Source organism: Bison bison, unplaced genomic scaffold (genome assembly GCF_000754665.1).
Source record: "Bison bison bison isolate TAMUID 2011002044 unplaced genomic scaffold, Bison_UMD1.0 scf7180017864525, whole genome shotgun sequence".
In the NCBI taxonomy this organism is placed as follows: domain Eukaryota; kingdom Metazoa; phylum Chordata; class Mammalia; order Artiodactyla; family Bovidae; genus Bison; species Bison bison.
Genome location: NW_011495076.1, coordinates 2,807,852 through 2,826,218, shown reverse-complemented (window position 1 = coordinate 2,826,218; position 18,367 = coordinate 2,807,852). Strand labels below are relative to the sequence as shown.

General features: G+C 37.9%; 1 protein-coding gene across 5 annotated transcripts in view; it reads right to left on the bottom strand.

Annotated features, from left to right (window-relative positions):
- The window catches only part of ANLN (anillin, actin binding protein), a 61,069-nt gene that overhangs the window by 38,393 nt on the left and 4,309 nt on the right, over positions 1–18,367 (bottom strand). For all 5 annotated transcript variants that reach the window (XM_010831153.1, XM_010831155.1, XM_010831154.1 and 2 more), the window contains exons 2-7: positions 13,739–13,892; positions 10,881–11,210; positions 6,747–7,132; positions 5,397–5,625; positions 3,163–3,353; positions 2,769–2,876 (exon numbers count right to left, since the gene is read on the bottom strand). In XM_010831153.1, coding sequence (XP_010829455.1) covers positions 2,769–2,876; positions 3,163–3,353; positions 5,397–5,625; positions 6,747–7,132; positions 10,881–11,210; positions 13,739–13,892 — 1,398 coding nt within the window. The remainder of the gene's footprint in view (positions 1–2,768; positions 2,877–3,162; positions 3,354–5,396; positions 5,626–6,746; positions 7,133–10,880; positions 11,211–13,738; positions 13,893–18,367) is intronic.

Below are 18,367 nucleotides of genomic sequence, written 5' to 3'. Positions count from 1 at the left end.
AGGAAATCAGTCCTGAATATTCATTGGAAGGACTGATGCTGAAGCTGAAACTTTGGCCACCTGATGTGAAGAACTGACTCATTTGAAAAGACCCTGATGCTGGGAAAGATTGAAGGCAGAAGGAGAAGGGGACAACAGAGGATGAGATGGTTGGATGGCATCACCGACTCAATAGACATGAGTTTGAGTAAGCTCCAGTTGTTGATGGACAGGGAAGCCTTGTGTGCTGCAGTCCATGGGGTTGCAGAGTCGGGCATGACTGAGCGACTGCACTGAACTGAACTTCCTCCAAAGACAAATTTACTGAGTTCCTACTATGAGTCAAAGCCTAAGACAGATAGAAAAGAATGTGGCTCTCATACAGTGCTGGAAAGCAAAGTTAAAACACTTACAGGAAAATAAATATTCTAGTGAGGTAAAAACAGGATGGCATGGACCCAAACAAGGAGGGAGGGGAACTGGGGAAAGGACCAAGTAAAAATTTCCAAAGGTAATTAAAGTTTGACCTATTCTTAATGAAGCAGCTCATCACAGAGATACTTCACCCAGGGGGACTAGCAAAGCAAAGACAAACAGATCTGAAAACATGGGTACACTCAAGAAACTGCAAATAGTCTGCATGACAGGGCTGAAGCACACATGCAGAGGAGCAGTGAAGAGAAGTCAGGTTTCTGAATGATTCTAGCTATCAAATCCAGCACTTTAGACACTCTTCTGATGACGGCTATGGGAAGCTCTCCAGGATTTTAAGCAAAGGAATACATGCTTATCTGCCTCTTGGAAATATTTTTCTGGCAGCAGTGGGTTAGCAGTGGACTGGAGAGTAGCCAGACTAAAAGCAAGGTGCTCATGCGAGGGTAAAGGCAATGGCAGAGGAAAATACAGAGGTCAAGGCAGCTTGGCAACATATTTAAAAAACGTATCACTTGATGTGTGTGTATTTATGCATAATATGTGCTAGAGGCCAGTGGGAAGAAAGACACTAACAAAAGGAAGGAGCCAAGGAAGAACTACCGGATTGTTTTAGATGAGGAAGTATACAGTAAAGCCCTAAGTGAAGACAGAGACTATCTGGGGAAGATACTCCAGCAAAGAAAGCTCTTCCAGTCAACCAAAGCTCGACTAGAGTTCAGGAGAGAGGTGAGGGCAGCGCAGCCAAGCATCATCAGCATTTCTGTGATTGGCTGAAGCTAGATATGAGGATGGGAAAGAGATGTTCCAGGACAAGTGAGACAAAAAAAAAAAAAAAGAGATCAGAACTTTGGGAAGCATGATTTGTTAAGCAAGGGAACTGGTAAAAAAATAAAATCAAATAGATCCTTCTCAAAGAATATGGTTAAATGTATTATTCTATTTCTACTGGTATCCATGTTAAATGTAATTCTATTATTTTTAGCTTAAAAATGTAACCTAACACAGGGAAAGTAAGATGTACAACTTCCAGTTACAAAATAAATGGGTTACAGGGATGAAATGTACAGCACGGGGAATACAGTCAATAATAAAGTAATACCTTTGTATGGTGACAAAGAGTAACTAGACTTATCACAATGACCATTTTGTAATCTATAGAAATAATGAATCACTATATTGTGTGGGAACTAGCATAGTACTGTCGGTCAATTATACTTCAAAAACCAAACAAATTCATAGGGAAAAAGATCAGCTTTGTGGTTACCAGAGGAGGTGGGAGGGAGATGTGGAATTAGATGAAGGTGGTCAAAAGGTACAAACTTCCAGTTATAAGACAAATGAGTACTAGAGGTATAATGTACAACATGATTAACATAATTAACACTACTGTTAAATTAAATATGAAAGAGTAAATCCTAAGAGTTCACATCACAAGGAAAATATGTTTTATTCTCCTTCTTTAATTTTATATCTGAGATGATGGAGAGTCACTAAATTTATTGGGGTCATCATTTCATAATGTCAGTCATTATGCTGTATACCTTAAACTTATACAGTGCTGTATATCAATCATATTTAATAAAATTATAAGTAATATATATGCATATTTATCTCCTAACATAGTATTTTTGTACACAATAGGCATGTAGATGAAATAGAAGAGAGTTTAACACAGTAGGAATTTTGCTGAAGGCTTATCCATGAAATTATACTATGAGAAGTAGTATGGGTAAGAGGCTTCCCAGGTGGCACTGACGGTAAAGAACCTGCCTGCCAATGCAGGAGACATAAGAGATGTGGGTTCAATCCCTGGGTCAGGAAAATCCCCTGGAGGAGGGCATGGCAACCCACTCCAATATTCTTGCCTGGAGAATCCCATGGACAGAGGAGCCTGGTGGGCTACGGTTCACAGGCTCAGAAAGAGTCGGATACGACTGAAGCGACTTAGCACGTAGAACAATATAAGCAAAAAGAAATCTGGGAGGCATTTGGTGACTAAAACGATTACAGGTAGTATAAATGTATGATATTTGAGGAGAGATATATAATCATTACTGATAAAAGTAGATTCTGAGAAACATTTGAAAATCAACATCTAAATAGAATGTCAAAAGGAATCTGAAATCAGTTGAAGGTGAGAATACTTTTTAAATTTGATTTTAAGTAGGTCATCATAAACATGGTTAGAAGTTCCATTAAATGGCAAAATATCACAAGAGAAAAGCCAAGTTGGTATGAACATTTAAAGAGTTTATGAATGGAAAGCAGCATAGTTAATCAGAACAAGAAACTGTATAGAGAACTATTTTACAATACAGAACTACAAGTTAAATCCCAGTTCTTGTTTATGTTACCTGTTTGGTTTCTAGTTGTTTGCTTTTTGAGTTTTCGCCTTTTTCTGCACTCCATAAATTGCCCTTGTCAAATCGGCTACGAAGACATGCTAGTTCTTTTTGACGTTCCTAAAACCATCAAAATCTTTATTTTACACAAGAGCCAAAAGTACGTTTAATAATATCCAAATACTACTAACTTTGCTTCTCTTCATTTTTTTTTCTCTTCATTTTTAAGATTAAAAAATTCATAATATACATGGAATATAAGACAACAACACTTTTAATTTGAAATAAGTGATACAGAGAATCAAGATGCTATTCATCTCAGTCATAAAGACTGGCATCAGAATTTGACATCTAGGTCCTACGCTGAGGCTACGTAATGAATAACGTTAAACACAGTAAGATATACCTGCTTGAGTTGCTGTGCTAGGTGAGTAGTAGATGAAGACGCGTTTTGCCTGAATAATCTTTCTTGTATGGCCTTTGTATTTGGCGTGATAATGGGAGTCCTATGGGGTGTACTACGAGCTGGACTTTCTTTGCTATGTTCTTGACAACGCTCTCCAAAGCGTTCCAGAAAAGGCTTAATTCCTGATCCTCCTAAAGAAAATACACACATTTTAGAGGCTACTTAGAATAAATAACAATTATGATTTCTATGGGAAATGTTCTAAATCCAGTTCAGCTCCAAAATGCTTTTATTCTACTAGGAATATTCATTCAGAAAGAAAACAGTAGGAAAATAGTTCAAAAAACTTAAAAATACTTTTTTTAACCATACTATTTAGTTCTATATCCCAAAATTTGCTTTATAGGATTTAATACTTTAAAAAACACAAAAAAATTTTAAAAGGTAGAGTGAGAGGACAGAGGGGATTAGAAAACCCTTAAACTACTTAGTCAGAACCTAAATAATTGGAAATTGACTGTATGTGCATTAATGATATGCCCTAAACACCAAGTGGAGAAGGCAATGGCACCCCACTCCAGTACTCTTGCCTGGAAAATCCCACGGACGGCAGAGTCTGGTAGGCTGCAGTCCATGGGGTCACTGGGAGTCGGACACGACTGAGCGACTTTACTTTTACTTTTCACTTCCATGCATTGGAGAAGGAAATGGCAACCCACTCCAGTGTTCTTGCCTGGAGAATCCCAGGGACAGGGGAGCCTGGTGGGCTGCAGTCTATGGGGTCGCACAGAGTCGGACACGACTGAAGCGACTTAGCAGCAGCAAACACCAAGTATCCTGGCCATGATAACTCAATTACTAATATCTCTACAGTCCAATTTATTTTATTTTATTTTAGGAAGTATAACATGAAAATCCAGTGATTAAATCCTTTTTAAAAAATGATAATTAAGGATAATTTAGTTTATCAAAGTATGTCTTGATTTCACCAAGTCTTAGTACTTATTTTAAATAGTATGAAATACATTTAAAATACAAGTGGACTATATATCACTTCCACTACAACAATGCTAGGGTTGTACTACATAAAAGGAGGTGGTAAACATTTTCCCATAAGTAGCCAAAGAGTAAATATTCTGGGCTCTGCAGGCCATATGGCCATCGCACATTCCACAACTACTCAATCCTGCACGGAAGCATGAAAGCAGCCACAGACAGTAAATGGGTGTGGCTGTGTTCCAATAAAACTTTATTTGCAAAAACAAGTAAAGGGCAGAATTTGACCCATGATAGCAGTGAAAGCTACAAGTCCTAACCAACGAATGCATCAGCAGAGACTTCCCAAGAATACTTCTTATTTATGTCATTCTTATCTATGCCATAAGTCTTTAGAATACTGGGAGTCATAGTCTAATTTCACATGGGGATTTTGCTATTGTTTCTCATTTCAGCTCATCTGGAAACTGACTGCTAGATTCTACTTATCCTGTAACTAATGGATTCCCCACTCTTATCTCTGTATGACTTCTCTTTTATGATGAACTATTGTTTCTGGAGATATTATATTTTTAAGAAGTTAAAATTGAGAATTAATACAAAAAGCAGTTCTAATGAAAAAGAATATAGCTCAAAGTAAACTATATTACCATATATTTGAGAGATAATTTTTAGTCCTGTGTTTCTCAATCAGGTGGGGGTATACCAGAAGTATACACAAGATAAATATGAACTTCCTGGAGCATCAATTTACTATAGGAAGACTGAATTTTCCTATGTATATATTCACGTACAGTATACACACATATAAATTTAATGAGAGTGGAGTCATCTGTATACATATTCTCTTCCCTTTGCTACTAGGGATGTGTCATAGTGCAGTTTGAGACACACTGCTCTGCACACTTGGTTATAAGAATGTTTCTGCATTATATCCTTAAAATGTGATTTTTAGGTATAGAAGAAAGTATCTAGCATGGTCATTCGAGAAAAAAAAAAAATGCTTAAACTGTTAAAATGTAACAAGTTAAACTCTTTGACCAGTAACTGGGCTAATCTACAATAAGGAATATTCATTCGCTCAATTAAAGTTGACTTTGAAGAAATCTCACTGATGCATTCAGGCATTTGCCCTGGTAAACCAACACTATAATATTCACAACTGGATATTTAAAATGCTAAGAACAGACACCCTGAAAATAGTCAGCAGTACTTTAGATTTTTTCAAAATATGTAACCTGGTGTTGCAGATTTGTCCTTAGGTTGAGACCACAGACAAATTTCTCTGTTTAATTCTTCCTTGGGCCGAACTGTACGGGATACAGCTGACTTCTCAACTGGTTTTGATACTTCTGTTTTCAGAGGACTAACAGAGGTTTTTTGAAGTAGTTCAGGATTTTGGACCTTACAATTTTTAGCACTGGTGATGGATGTTGTAGAAGATTTCACTGGGGAAGAAGTAGCTTTCTGAAACATGATAACAGGGTAAATAACAACACAATAGTTAAAGATATTTCTACAACAAAATAATTCAAATCCTATATTCTTGATAGCCTTTTTGTACACTCATGTAAACAAGTTTCTTGCTCTCTAATAGATCAAATTAATTTGAAAGGTTTGAAAAAAATTAACTTAGAAAATGTGATTATTCAAATTATGTAGTTTAGTCTACATAATATTCTGATGGGTAATTTAGTACAAGGGAGAGGGTTACTCACTATTTTAAAAAACAATTTCTTTTGTATCATCATACTAGTACCCTTATGAATATTAACTGTATTGGCCAAATACATATATATTTGTATTTTAATTAAATCATGTATCATGTACTTAAAGGCGAATTATAAGTACTACTTACTATGTGCGAAGTACCATACTAAGTGCTTTATGAACATTATCTCATTTAATCCTCCCACAACCTTTTCTTTCCCATTTTACAAATGGAAAAATAGTCTCACAAGATTAAGTAACTTCTCCAAAGCCACACTTCTAATTTTGTGGCAGGGCTGGGATTGAATGCAGGTGTCATTCTAAAACTGAGCTCTACACTTAAAGATAATGCTCAGAAACACAACATTTTTTTTTTTCGTTTTTGTTTTTTTCATGTTATTTTTAAAAACCATTGAGATAACACATGGGCAGGGTAATCTTTCAAATACTTCAAAAGGGTATCAGTGAAAGCATCATACCCACCCTTGACAACTGCCTTCTGGAGGTAACTACAGCTACTAGCTTTCAGCGATATTTGATGTCTTTCTTGTATTTATACACATACATAGAGCATTTTAATAGAGAAGGTAATTTTCAGGCTCTCGTGATGAGTAAGAAGAGGCTCCATCATTCAAAAGCACATATTTTGGAAGTACATTAAATTTGTATAATTTAGTTGTTAATTGATAACTTGGCTCAGAATATCAAATTTATGATTTTTTACTTTCTATGAAATACTCTAAAAATACATAAACATCCTCTATATATGTTATAAAATACATACCTACAGACATATATATATATATATATATAACATAAATTATTTCTTATAACAACAAACAAAAAGGTTACCAAATACCAAAATTATATTTACTTACCCCAGGGCTAGAAATCGCAACGTTAATCAAAGATGTACCCACAGCACTTGAGGATGAGGCTTTATTCAAAGAGGCATCGCCATCCCTTTGGGAACAGCATGTAGCTTCCTGCTTAACACTGCTGCTATTGATCCTAGCAGATGCTCCACTTGCAGAGGAAAATTTGGATAAACAAGTGGTACCAGGCTGTTCTTGCACACTGTTTTGCTTTGCAGATGAGGTTTTTACATCATCTTCCCAGGAACAAATAGTTGCAGCAAGGTTGGCCAGTCGGCCCCTTCTCCCAACTGGAGTTGCTGAGGCATCTGAAAGGGATGGTTTGGGAGGGGAGGCAGCCTTTTCCTCTGATGGCATTGCTGAGATGGGTGAGCTTTCAGGTATATCATCTGAAAATGTTTTGAAAGTTAAAGTCCATGAGCTATATGTGTATGTAATAAAGGGATCACTCCAAAAAAAAAAAAAGCTTTTCTAATACACATGAAACTACCAAACTGCTTAAATTTGACAATATATTTTCAAATCAGATAGTTGACCCAAATTAAAAAAGAAATACTTTGTTACTTAGTTTTCCAATCATTTGATAGATTATGAAATCTATAAAACATCATACATTGAGGTTATATTTTTAGGATTAATTAATGATGTTATAACACTGCACAAATTAAGATTACATATTCAACATACTTGTTTTTAGAATGTACTAGGTTAGTGCTATACAATAGAACTTTCTGCAATGATTGAGATGTTCTATATTCATGCCATCTAATACAGTAACAACTAGCCACTGTGGCTAGTGAGCACTTGAACTGCGGTAAGAGCAATAAGAAACTTTATTTCATTTTAATTAATTTAAATTTAAAAAGCAACATATGACTCTTGTTTATGATATTGAATACCATATCCAATACTATATTGGATATCATACCATATCCAACACCAGTAGCACAATATCATATCCAATACCAATACCATACCATATCCAATACCAATAGCACAGGGCTAGACTAATATGTTTTTCTGCACAGTTACTTCATTTGGAAATAAATCTCAAATATGCCAATACTTAACCACAAAAGGTCTGTATGCATAAAGCATATACGACAAAGCTCATGGCACTTCCTATTCCACAAATTCTGTCAACAGAACAGATAGCCCTCCTACTGTCCAAAGCTTATACATCTGCCTGAATTCTCAATTCTACTCCTCTTAAACCTTCTCAGGGATCTTGCTCCAAATAACCACTTCTTCCTCTCTACAAACTTTGTTTTCTACACATTAATATGCTCAATTCTCTCTCATCTTAAAGCTAAAACCAATCATCCTCTCATCAACATACACCTGCTTTTAGTTACTGTCCCTCTTTCCCTGCACTAAATTCACTCACCACTCAATTCACTTCAATCTGACTTCTGCATACACAGCTGCACTCAAGTTGCTTTTGGTATTTTCACCCAATGCCTACACATTTGGCAGGCCTTGAATTTCCATATGTGACATCATCCTCTACTAGTTCTGCCTTTGCAGCCTATCCTTCATGGTCTCCTTCTAACTACCAACTACCTACATTTGACTATCCCATTTGCACCTCAAATAATATATCTAATGTTGAAACTGCTTCAAACATAGTCCTCTTTATCACGCCTCTTCCTCCCTTTTCCCTTACCATCCACCACCTGGTCATTAGGTCCCACAGATTCTTTCTGCTAAATCTCTCAAATCTAGCCTCTTTACTTTCATGGGCCTTCATCATTATGCCTGAATCACAATATTAATCTTTTAACTGGTCTTCCTGCTTCAAATCTCTGCCCTCTTCAATCTCTCCTCAATTCAGATGCCGAGTGATCTTTCTAAAGCATTTGCCTACCTAAACTCTCAGTACCTCCCCATCACCTTCTGATTAAATTCCAAATGCTATGGACCCTGCTGCTTTCTTTGAATTTTATCTCTTGCTTTTATACCACATGAATGGTATACCAGAATGCCTACTCTTTATACACATACTGTGTTCATGATACCTCTGTGCTTTTTATTAATATATATGTTCTGTTGCTCCTGCCTAGAATATCTCTACTGTCTGAAGTCAGCTGCCCTTCAAAGTCCAGGTTAATTGCCTTTGTCGCCTCCAGAAAAGCTTCCCTGACCACCACCTTCCCTATAATACTTTTTTGCATACCTTTATCATTTTCCTCAGACTATGCACTGTCTTCTAAAGAGATGATAGTTTTACTGTCATGCTTTAGAAATGGACTTAATAGACCCCTCACTCTTCTATTCTCTATCAGAAACAACAGCTTCAGATAAATTATACTTTATTATTCCTCAAACCTTTAATTGGCATATGGCCACAGTCTTGAATAGCACTCACTAAATCATTCATCACAAACACTTTATTAACAACTTTCAATGCTTAAAATTAAGACGAGCTATGATGCCTTAAGGAGGTTTATTTTCAAGACTGAGGTAGGCATTTGTTAATATTTGCTTTCAAAATATTCAAGATCACTGTTGCAACAGTTTCTCCTAAGAATGCTCAGGGCCTTGATTGTTCTTCTGATCAAGTATTACATCACAACTCTTTTTCTTTTTTCTGAAAGGAAAATCTGCACTCTGCTGCCCATAGATATTTTCTACAAAATAGAATGGGACATCTTTCTATTCGGGCACATTAACTGGCTAGCTTCCTCAGACATACTAAAAGCAGGATGGTTAGCCCCACCCGCTACTAAAATCAATAGGTATAACTGACAGTGTGGAGTATCAGTGGAATACGGGTGTGTAACCCATAGACATCAGGCAGGACATAAAAGTTGAGCCCCAAACTCAAACTCCTAGTGTTTGCATTTTAGCACTGACTGTGGGCAGGTGTCTTAGCCTCTTTGAACTCAGTCTCCTCTCCTACAATATTTGAAAGCCAAAGCTTCCTTGGATAAGGCTTAGTCACCATGGACTGTCCGCTTGCACTGGGCTGGTTCACTTCGGCACTGCTTCTACTGAACTGAGCCAGAAGCCAGCTGTCTGCCTACCCTGAGAAACCTTACACCTTTGCTAGCTCCTACAAAAGTATCTTTAGGACCCAGAGAGGAAAGTTCTCTCAGGTCTTAATGCCAACCATGACTCTGTTTCTTCTGTTCTATAAACATTATCATGTAACTAATAGTGTTTCACCTCTCTGCATCAGCTGCTAGTGAGTTCAGAACCATCTCTAGGAAGTGAGGAGGACCTTAAGGCCTGTATCTAGTAAACTAACTTTACCTTTCACTTTGTTTTTTCTTCTCTTCATATTGATTTTTCTCATTTTTCAAATTTTTAACATAGGTATTTTTGTAAGTCATCCCAAGGCTTCTTTCGTAACAAGGTAGGAGATAAGCTCTCCATCAGATTACGGGCCCATGAAATGCAAAAGTCAGGTTTGCATTTCCTCCTCCCTGGGTAGGGAAGATCCCCTGGAGGATGGAATGGCAACCCACTTCAGTATTCTTGCCTGAAAGAGACCATGAACAGAGGAGCCTGGTGGGCTACAGTCCATGGGGTCGCAAAGAGTTACACATTACTGAGCATGCACGCTCATTTTTGTAAGCCATTCCAAGGCTTTTTTCACAATAAGGTAAGAGATAAGCTCTCCATCAGATTACGGGCCCATGAAATGCAAGATCAGGTCGCTTTATCTATAGTCTCCAGCACCTTAGCATGATTACATGTTTTGCAGGTACTCGATAAATATTTTTTGAAATTTTCTTTTTCCCCTATGAACAGCATTGCATACCTTAGTCACTCAGGTTTATTCAGTGAATTCATGAAACAGGATTTCTTGAATACAGAACTGAAGGTCAGCAAGGCTGATAATGCCAAGAGTACAGTTTATCCTTTAGTGTTTTCATTGCAAATATAAGATAGTTCCTTTATAAGATCAAGGTTTTGTGAACCAGTCTAAGAACCTCATCTCGTTTACTTCAATGAGAACACACCCGATAAATATATATTGATATATAAACCATTAGCAAGCAATGGATACTCAGGACATAGATCAAAAGCATTTACCTTTCATGTGTTAACTGATACATAAAATTTTTAACCTACCAAGTTGAATTGCACTGAAACAGATTTAAAGACCCCACGGTCCACAAGAGTGCACACCTGTCACATCGTCACTATCCCAACAACGCCGCTGCTCAGCCAGCTTTTGCATTCGTGTTCTGACTGAAGAGGCTGCAGCTGCTCCCAGTCTTGAGTTCGGCCCACTCCTCACACCCAGCAGTGGTGCTGAGGCTGGGGCAGCCAAGGAGTCACTGACACCAGCGGGTGCCTGAGACATCTGTGGCTGAGCCTGAGGGGACACAGGCCTTGGAGAACAAGGTTTTGCAGACGTTGACTCAACTGGCTTTTCATTTTCCACGTCAGAAACTTCTACTTCAGTGTTGTCAGAACAGCGTTTTTTGGATGGTGATGGTTTTGTGCAAGATTTCTCTAGGTTAAAAGGACAAAAAATTAAAAGTTCTGTAATTTTGCATGGCATGAAAAAAACATAGGTACAAATGAATAAAACACTAGTCTCTCTGTTCCTTTAAATGATTTCATTCACAAGAAAAAATATGTAAAATTCTACATTTTTCAGTAACTTGGAAATCTGACATTAGAGATTTATGTTTAAGCAAGCATATAATTTAGCAGTTTAAAAAAACCTGAATGAAAAAATCTTCAAATAACATCCTCAAGATTTATGTATAATGTTCTTTGTGGTCTTCAGACACTAGGAAATAAAAAGTATGCACACAGAATAAGCAAAGCAAATGTTCTAAGGGATTTTAAAGATCATACAGTCCAGTTACCACATTTTTAAATAAGAAAAATCAAGTCCAGAGAAATCGAGTTACCTGCTTAACATGACACACCTGAGCTAAGGGTAAAAACAAGCTTTCTGCTTTTAAAAACAATTTTTCATGAACAGTAAACAAGAGTAGAAGGACACCTGGCTTGAGGTTTAGGAGGCAGAGAACCAAAAGACTGACTGAATTATCTGACCAGTACCAAGCAAATTCATCAAGTCAAGTGTTTAACAACATTTTACATTTTAAACCTCTATGAACACCTATAAAACTAATTTAAAAGTCCTAAAAGAAAAAGGAACTATCCAAACACAAGGAATATAATTTTTACCTATGAATGAGTTCTACTATACCTCCTGTGAAACTAATCCTTTAAAAGGTAAGAATGTAAATTCCATTTGAGGTCAGTTTCACTGTCTGTCTAATCAAGTGTTCTTATTCTGGCAGTAACTGAAGTATCATTAGTGGGAAGTCATGATTGCCCTCATAAATATCAATCTAATTAAATAATACATCATGAAACTTTCGATGATGATGGAAAAGGAGAGAAGGAGGCTGTGGGTCAGGGAAAACACCAGTAAACTACCAGCCTGAGAAAAAATTGTCTCTTAACTGAAGTATGACTGGTGTTGGTGGCATTTATACTTCTTTAAACTCTCTTTTCATTGGGAGATGATGCTTCCCACATGTTCAGTTTTTCTCATGAAAAGGAAAGTAGCTCTTATAAATCACACACAGATTTTAATTATATGTGTTACTTGGTGGGGGTGGGATGGTGGGTGATATAGGGGAAGAGGATAAAGAGGTTAAAAAGCCTCCAGGTATAAAATAAATAAGCCATGGGATGTAATATACAGCATAAGGAATATCCAATCTTCTGCAACTCACTTAAGGGTATATTTTAAATGAACTAATCTAATCCTTTTTTGGAAGTGTTCCTATTTAACATGCTTCACTATCTGAAAATACAGAATGCTTCAAGTTTACATTTCTTATATGAAACAGTAAATATTTCCATTTAAGCATCAAAATACAGTTCTAACCACTAGTTTTCAAGTACATACTACTCAATATCTGAATGCATAAAGCTGTGCCACAGTGGAAAGATCCTAGACTAGAGCTAGATCTCTGTTTTCCCATGTAATATATACGGTATTCCCTCCCTTCAAAATGTATTAACATACAAAAGAAATTCTCATTCTATGGTTAGCTTACAAAATAGTTGGGAGCCAGCACTATGCCCTCATCTCTTTTGTAATACTGGTTTTGCCCTCTTTAATATTCTTTTTCTATGTGCATTTTAAATGTCTACTAAGGAACATTATCATCTCCAGATTATTCCAAAAGATTAAACCAGCTGACTGATACAGGCTGAGGACGCCAGGATTTAGGAAAGAATAATAAAGTTTCCAGGTGCATTTGAGTTTGTTGCAGGAGTTGTTGTTTGTTTTAGTTGCTATACTGTGTCCAACTCTTTGTGACCCCATGAACTATAGCCTGCAAACTCCTCTGTCCATGGGATTCTCCAGGCAAGAATACTAGAGTAGGTTGCCATTTCCTTTTCCAAGGGATATTCCCAACCTGGGGACTGAACCCACATCTACTGCATTGGCAAAAGGATTCTTTACCACTGAGCCACCAAGGAAGTTCTTCTTGGGGTGGATGGGGGTGTTGGTGGTTAATTTTGTTTCTATTTAATTTCAGTAAATCTGTAGATTAACAACCTATACTTTGTGCCCAGCCTGAGGGACATTGTTCAGCAGACAGAGGATGAAAAGACTCATGATATTTCAAGCATCCGCAGGCAGGCCTGCCTTTTGTTGCCCTGTTTATGTAAGAGGAGTAGAGAAACTCAACACTATGGCCAGTGTAAGTGCTCCACTGCTCCCACAGTATTCTTCCCTTAGAGGTTTTAATGATACTTTTGGAATGAGGAAAATAAAGTTCAACCAGTTAATCTGAAATATTTGTTAGAAATTTTGCTCTCGCCTGATAGGTTCCAGGCCTAATATAATAGGCCTGGAATACAATAAAAGGTTTATCTTTCCCCTGGAGGCTATTCCATTTGTCTCCCAAAGACCTTGGTCTTCTGCAGGAACAATAAAGTGTTTGGCACTTATTTGCATTTTGAAAACTGCAAGTTTTACTTTTCCCCACAAAGCCTATTACCTTCGCCATCAGATAGGGGCTGCTGGTTACTTGCTTCCGAAAGTGGCTCCCTGATCCGCTTGGCATGAGTCAGAGACCTTGCTGCTGGGATGGGCCGCTCAGCCATTTTCCTCTGAAGATTCTCTCGTCTGGCACGGGTTCGCTCAAGCAGTTTCTACGATACACCAGAGCATTAAAGCATAAGTTTAGTCAAAGGTTCACAAAACTTCAGATGCCTCCTCAAATCACTAACTGTCATCAAACATGTATAATAACAGTTAAATACATTTCAAAAGTCAAATTCTCAGTAATTAATATTCACCAAATGAGCACCATCATGTCAAAATTTGATTAGATATAATATGACCATTAAAGGGGAAATGAAATGTGTTAAGTTCATTGCATGAGATTTTAAATGGCCACAGATTTTTTTCTGTTTCCCTCAAAAGGTACTTGAATCAGGCTGGCTTTATGATTCACTTTGACTGTTAAAACACGGCAGAAGTGATACTGTGTACGTGACTTCCAATCCCAGGGCTCAAGAGGTCTTGAGGTTTCTGTTCTCACTCTCTTGGAACACTGTCTTCCTGTGAAGAGGCCCCGGTTAAGCCTGCTAGACACATGGCCCAGCTGACAGCCAGCATCAACCACCAGACTTGGGAGGAAGACCATTTTAGACCATCCAGTCCCAGAAATTTCTATATGACTGCAGACTTCTGTATAATCCCAGGGGACACCAGAAGTCCAGCTCAGCAGAGCCCAAATGCTAAGCCACTGAGTCATGGGAAATAACATGGTGGTTGTTTTAATCACTATGGTAGGCAGAATAACAGTTGCCTTAAGTTGTTTATGACCAACCCAGATAGCATATTGAAAAGCAGAGACATTACCTTGCCAACAAAGGTTCATCTAGTCAAGGTTATGGTTTTTCCTGTGGTCATGTATGGATGTGAGAGTTGGACTGTGAAGAAGCCTGAGTGCCGAAGAATTGATGCTTTTGAACTGTGGTGTTGGAGAAGACTCTTGAGAGTCCCTTGGACTGCAAGGAGATCCAACCAGTCCATTCTGAAGGAGATCAGCCCTGGGATTTCTTTGGAAAGAATGATGCTAAAGCTGAAACTCCAGTACCTTGGCCACCTCACGCGAAGAGTTGACTCACTGGAGAAGACTCTGATGCTGGGAGGGATTGGGGGCAGGAGGAGAAGGGGACGACAGAGGATGAGATGGCTGGATGGCATCACTGACTCGATGGACGTGAGTCTGAGTGAACTCCGGGAGTTGGTGATGGACAGGGAGGCCTGGCATGCTGCAATTCATGGGGTTGCAAAGAGCGACTGATCTGATCTGATCTGAAAGTTGTTTATTATCCTAATCCTGTGAACCTATATGTTACCTTACATGGCAAAAGGGACTTTACTGATGTGATTAAATTAACGACCTTAATGATTATCTTGGATTTTCTGGGGCCAATGTAATCACAGGGCCTCCTTGGTAGCTCAGCTGGTAAAGAAATCTGCCCGCAAGGCAGGAGACACCAGGTTGATTCCTGGGTTGGGAAGTTCCCTTGGAGAAGGGATAGGCTACCCACTCCAGTATTCTTGGGCTTCCCTGGTGGCTCAGATGGTAAAGAATCTGCCTGCAATGCGGGAGACCTGGGTTCGATCCCTGGGTTGGGAAGATCCTCTGGAGGAGGCAACCCTCCCTCTCCAGTATTCTTGCCTGGAGAATCCCCATGGACAGAGACGCCTGGCAGGCTACAGTCCATGGGGTTGCAAAGAGTCAGACATGACTGACTGACTAAGCACAATGTAATCGCAACTGTCCTTATGAGGGAGAAGACCAGAAGGTCAGAGTCAGAGAAGATGTGACAAGGGAAGCAGAGGTCAGAATGATGGAACTGGGGGCACTGAAGATGGAGAAAGGGGGTTGCAAGCCAAAAAAAGCAGGGGGCCTCTATCAGCTAAACAAGGCGAGGAAACAGATGTCCCCAAATCCTCAAAAAGAAACACAATCCTGCTAACACCTTGATCTGAACCCAGCAAAACCCAACAGACTTTTGACCTACCAAAGATAACATGTATGACGTTAAGCTAGCAAATCTGTAGTAATTTTTTATAGCAGCAAAACTAATACAGCCACTAAGATTTGGGGTGATGGTAAACAGCAAGAGATAACTGACTTAATAGTCCTTTGAAAACATAAGATCCTTCCTAAGAGAAAAATCAACCTAAATATTTTTATGTTTTATTTAATTAAATATCTATATATAATAAAAGTTTTAAGTTGAATTCTTAGTATTCCATAGAATCATGAATATGACACTTTTCAAACCCCAAAATATGCTCCTATTGAAATCAATGTAGTATAACAAACACAAAACCCTGTAAAACAATTCATTCTCTTTGAACACAACCAGAGAAGGCATGCAAATTACTGGCTAGAGTATACACTGTCCTGCAAACACAGATAAAGTAATTATTGCAGACTAAGGAATTTAACTTAATCTAACCTTTTTAATTGCTTAATTAAGACAGAATAATCATTTTTTAAGTCCCTTTGAATATGAAAAACAAGCATGAGCTTATCTTAGGAATGATCTCTCATTGAAAGAAGTAACGCTAAATCTAAATGCTATGTCACTGAAAGAATAATTTATGAGCCAAATGCCTTCCAAAACACAAAACCTTTATCCTTTAAGGTCTTCAACAAACTCAAAAGTGACAGTATTATACAAATTAAATAAAATAAATCATTAATCACAATAAAATATATCATTCCTAAGATACAAAACTAGCTTAAATATGTTCATTTATGGACACACCCACATTCCATTCTGGTCAGTTAGAATACTTATGAGTCAGTATATTTTCAGTTACTATGAGCAATGGGTCAAAAAAAATGAGGTTTTGCAATTCAAATATACACAAAGTGTTCTATTGTTACATTAGATTCAAAAATTTCAAGATTAAAACAAATTAAAGTAGATAAGCAAAAAAGTTCCCTAATCTGTAATATAAAACTTATAGATACCAAAGATTTTAATGTAAAAGAAGTGATATATCTAAAATACATAAAGTCAACAGCTACATAAATGTAAGTTACTCTTTCTTATAATAGTATATCAGGAATTTAAGAGTTTTTTTTATTTATAAGGTACATTCCTTCAAATATCACACCTCCTCCTTCAAGGGAAAAAAATTCTGTCAGAAATGGTTTGAGGGATGTGGAGCAGAAATTGCTTAAGGACTATACACTTCAGTTATTTTAGATCCCTTCATGTGGAGTAGTTCCTGATTGTTAGTAATTGCACTGTTTAATTTTTTTTAATGCCTCTATTATTTGAAGGAGGAGGTGTGATATTTGAAGGAAGTGAGTGAAGTGAAGTCGCAAAGAGTCGGACATGACTGAGCGACTTGACTTCACTCACTTCCTTCAAATATCACACCTCCTCCTTCAAATAATAGAGGCATTAAAAAAAATTAAACAGTGCAATTACTAACAATCAGGAAATAAGATACTCCACATGAAGGGATCTAAAATAACTGAAGTGTATAGTCCTTAAGCAATTTCTGCTCCACATCCCTCAAACCATTTCTGACAGAATTTTTTTCTGGGAGATATTACTGATTTCCTACCTTCTTAAACAAAGTAGACTCAATAACAATTTATTATTTTCAAAATGTTCTAGAAGCATTCCTTCCCTGGTCATCATCAAGAGTTCACTTAATTGTGGAAAATTAAAGAAACTCTATCCAAAACAGTGATAGCATGTTTGTCAATTTACATCACAAGAAAAAAAGGTTTCATATATTTTAACTGTAGCTTTTTCTTTTTTAAAGTTCCTACATGGAAAGTTCTGACTTGACACAACTAGCTGTAGATTTCCTATGCTAACCTGAGGTGACCATCACCATCAGTAGATCTTCAGACTAAAATGCTAATACTGACATTATAAGTAATAAGTTTATGGTTTTAAATCCATCTAACAACAAATACAAAAAGAACTTCCCAGATAGTCCAATGGATAAAGAATCTGCCTGCAATGCAGGAGACATAGGAGACGTGGGTTTGATCCCTAGGTCTGGAAGATCCCCTGGAGAATGAAATGGTAGCCCACTCCAGTATTTCTTGCCTGAAAAACCCCATGGACTGAGGCATCGGATGGGCTACAGCCCATGGGGTCACAAAGAGTCGAATATGGCTGAGTGACTAAGCACAGCAAGCAACAAGTACAACAATCACTAACGCTTAGACAGGACTTCAAGTACTTTCAGTGTCGGCATACACTAACTCATTCCATCTTCAAAGATGATTTGTTGAAATTCTGTTTTTACTACTGTTTTAGAGATGAAAAAATTCAGGTAGGGGTTAAATAACAAGCCATAGGTCACACAGCTAACGAGTAGCAAGGCAAGATCAAGAACCAGGCTCCAGAGTCTGGGCTCTTAACTGCTTTGCTAAAAACTATAGCTTGGGAGGCGTTTGGGAAAGGCTGAGGGAGGAGGCTGAGAGGAGGAGGCTGAGAGAAGGAGGCTGAGGCAGACAGGAGGAGGTCCAGGCTGAGGGCAGAGGCTGGAAAAGGTTGGGGTTGAGGGAGGAGGCTAAGAGGAAAGGAGGTGGAGCTTGAGGGAGAAGGCTGAAGGGAAGGGG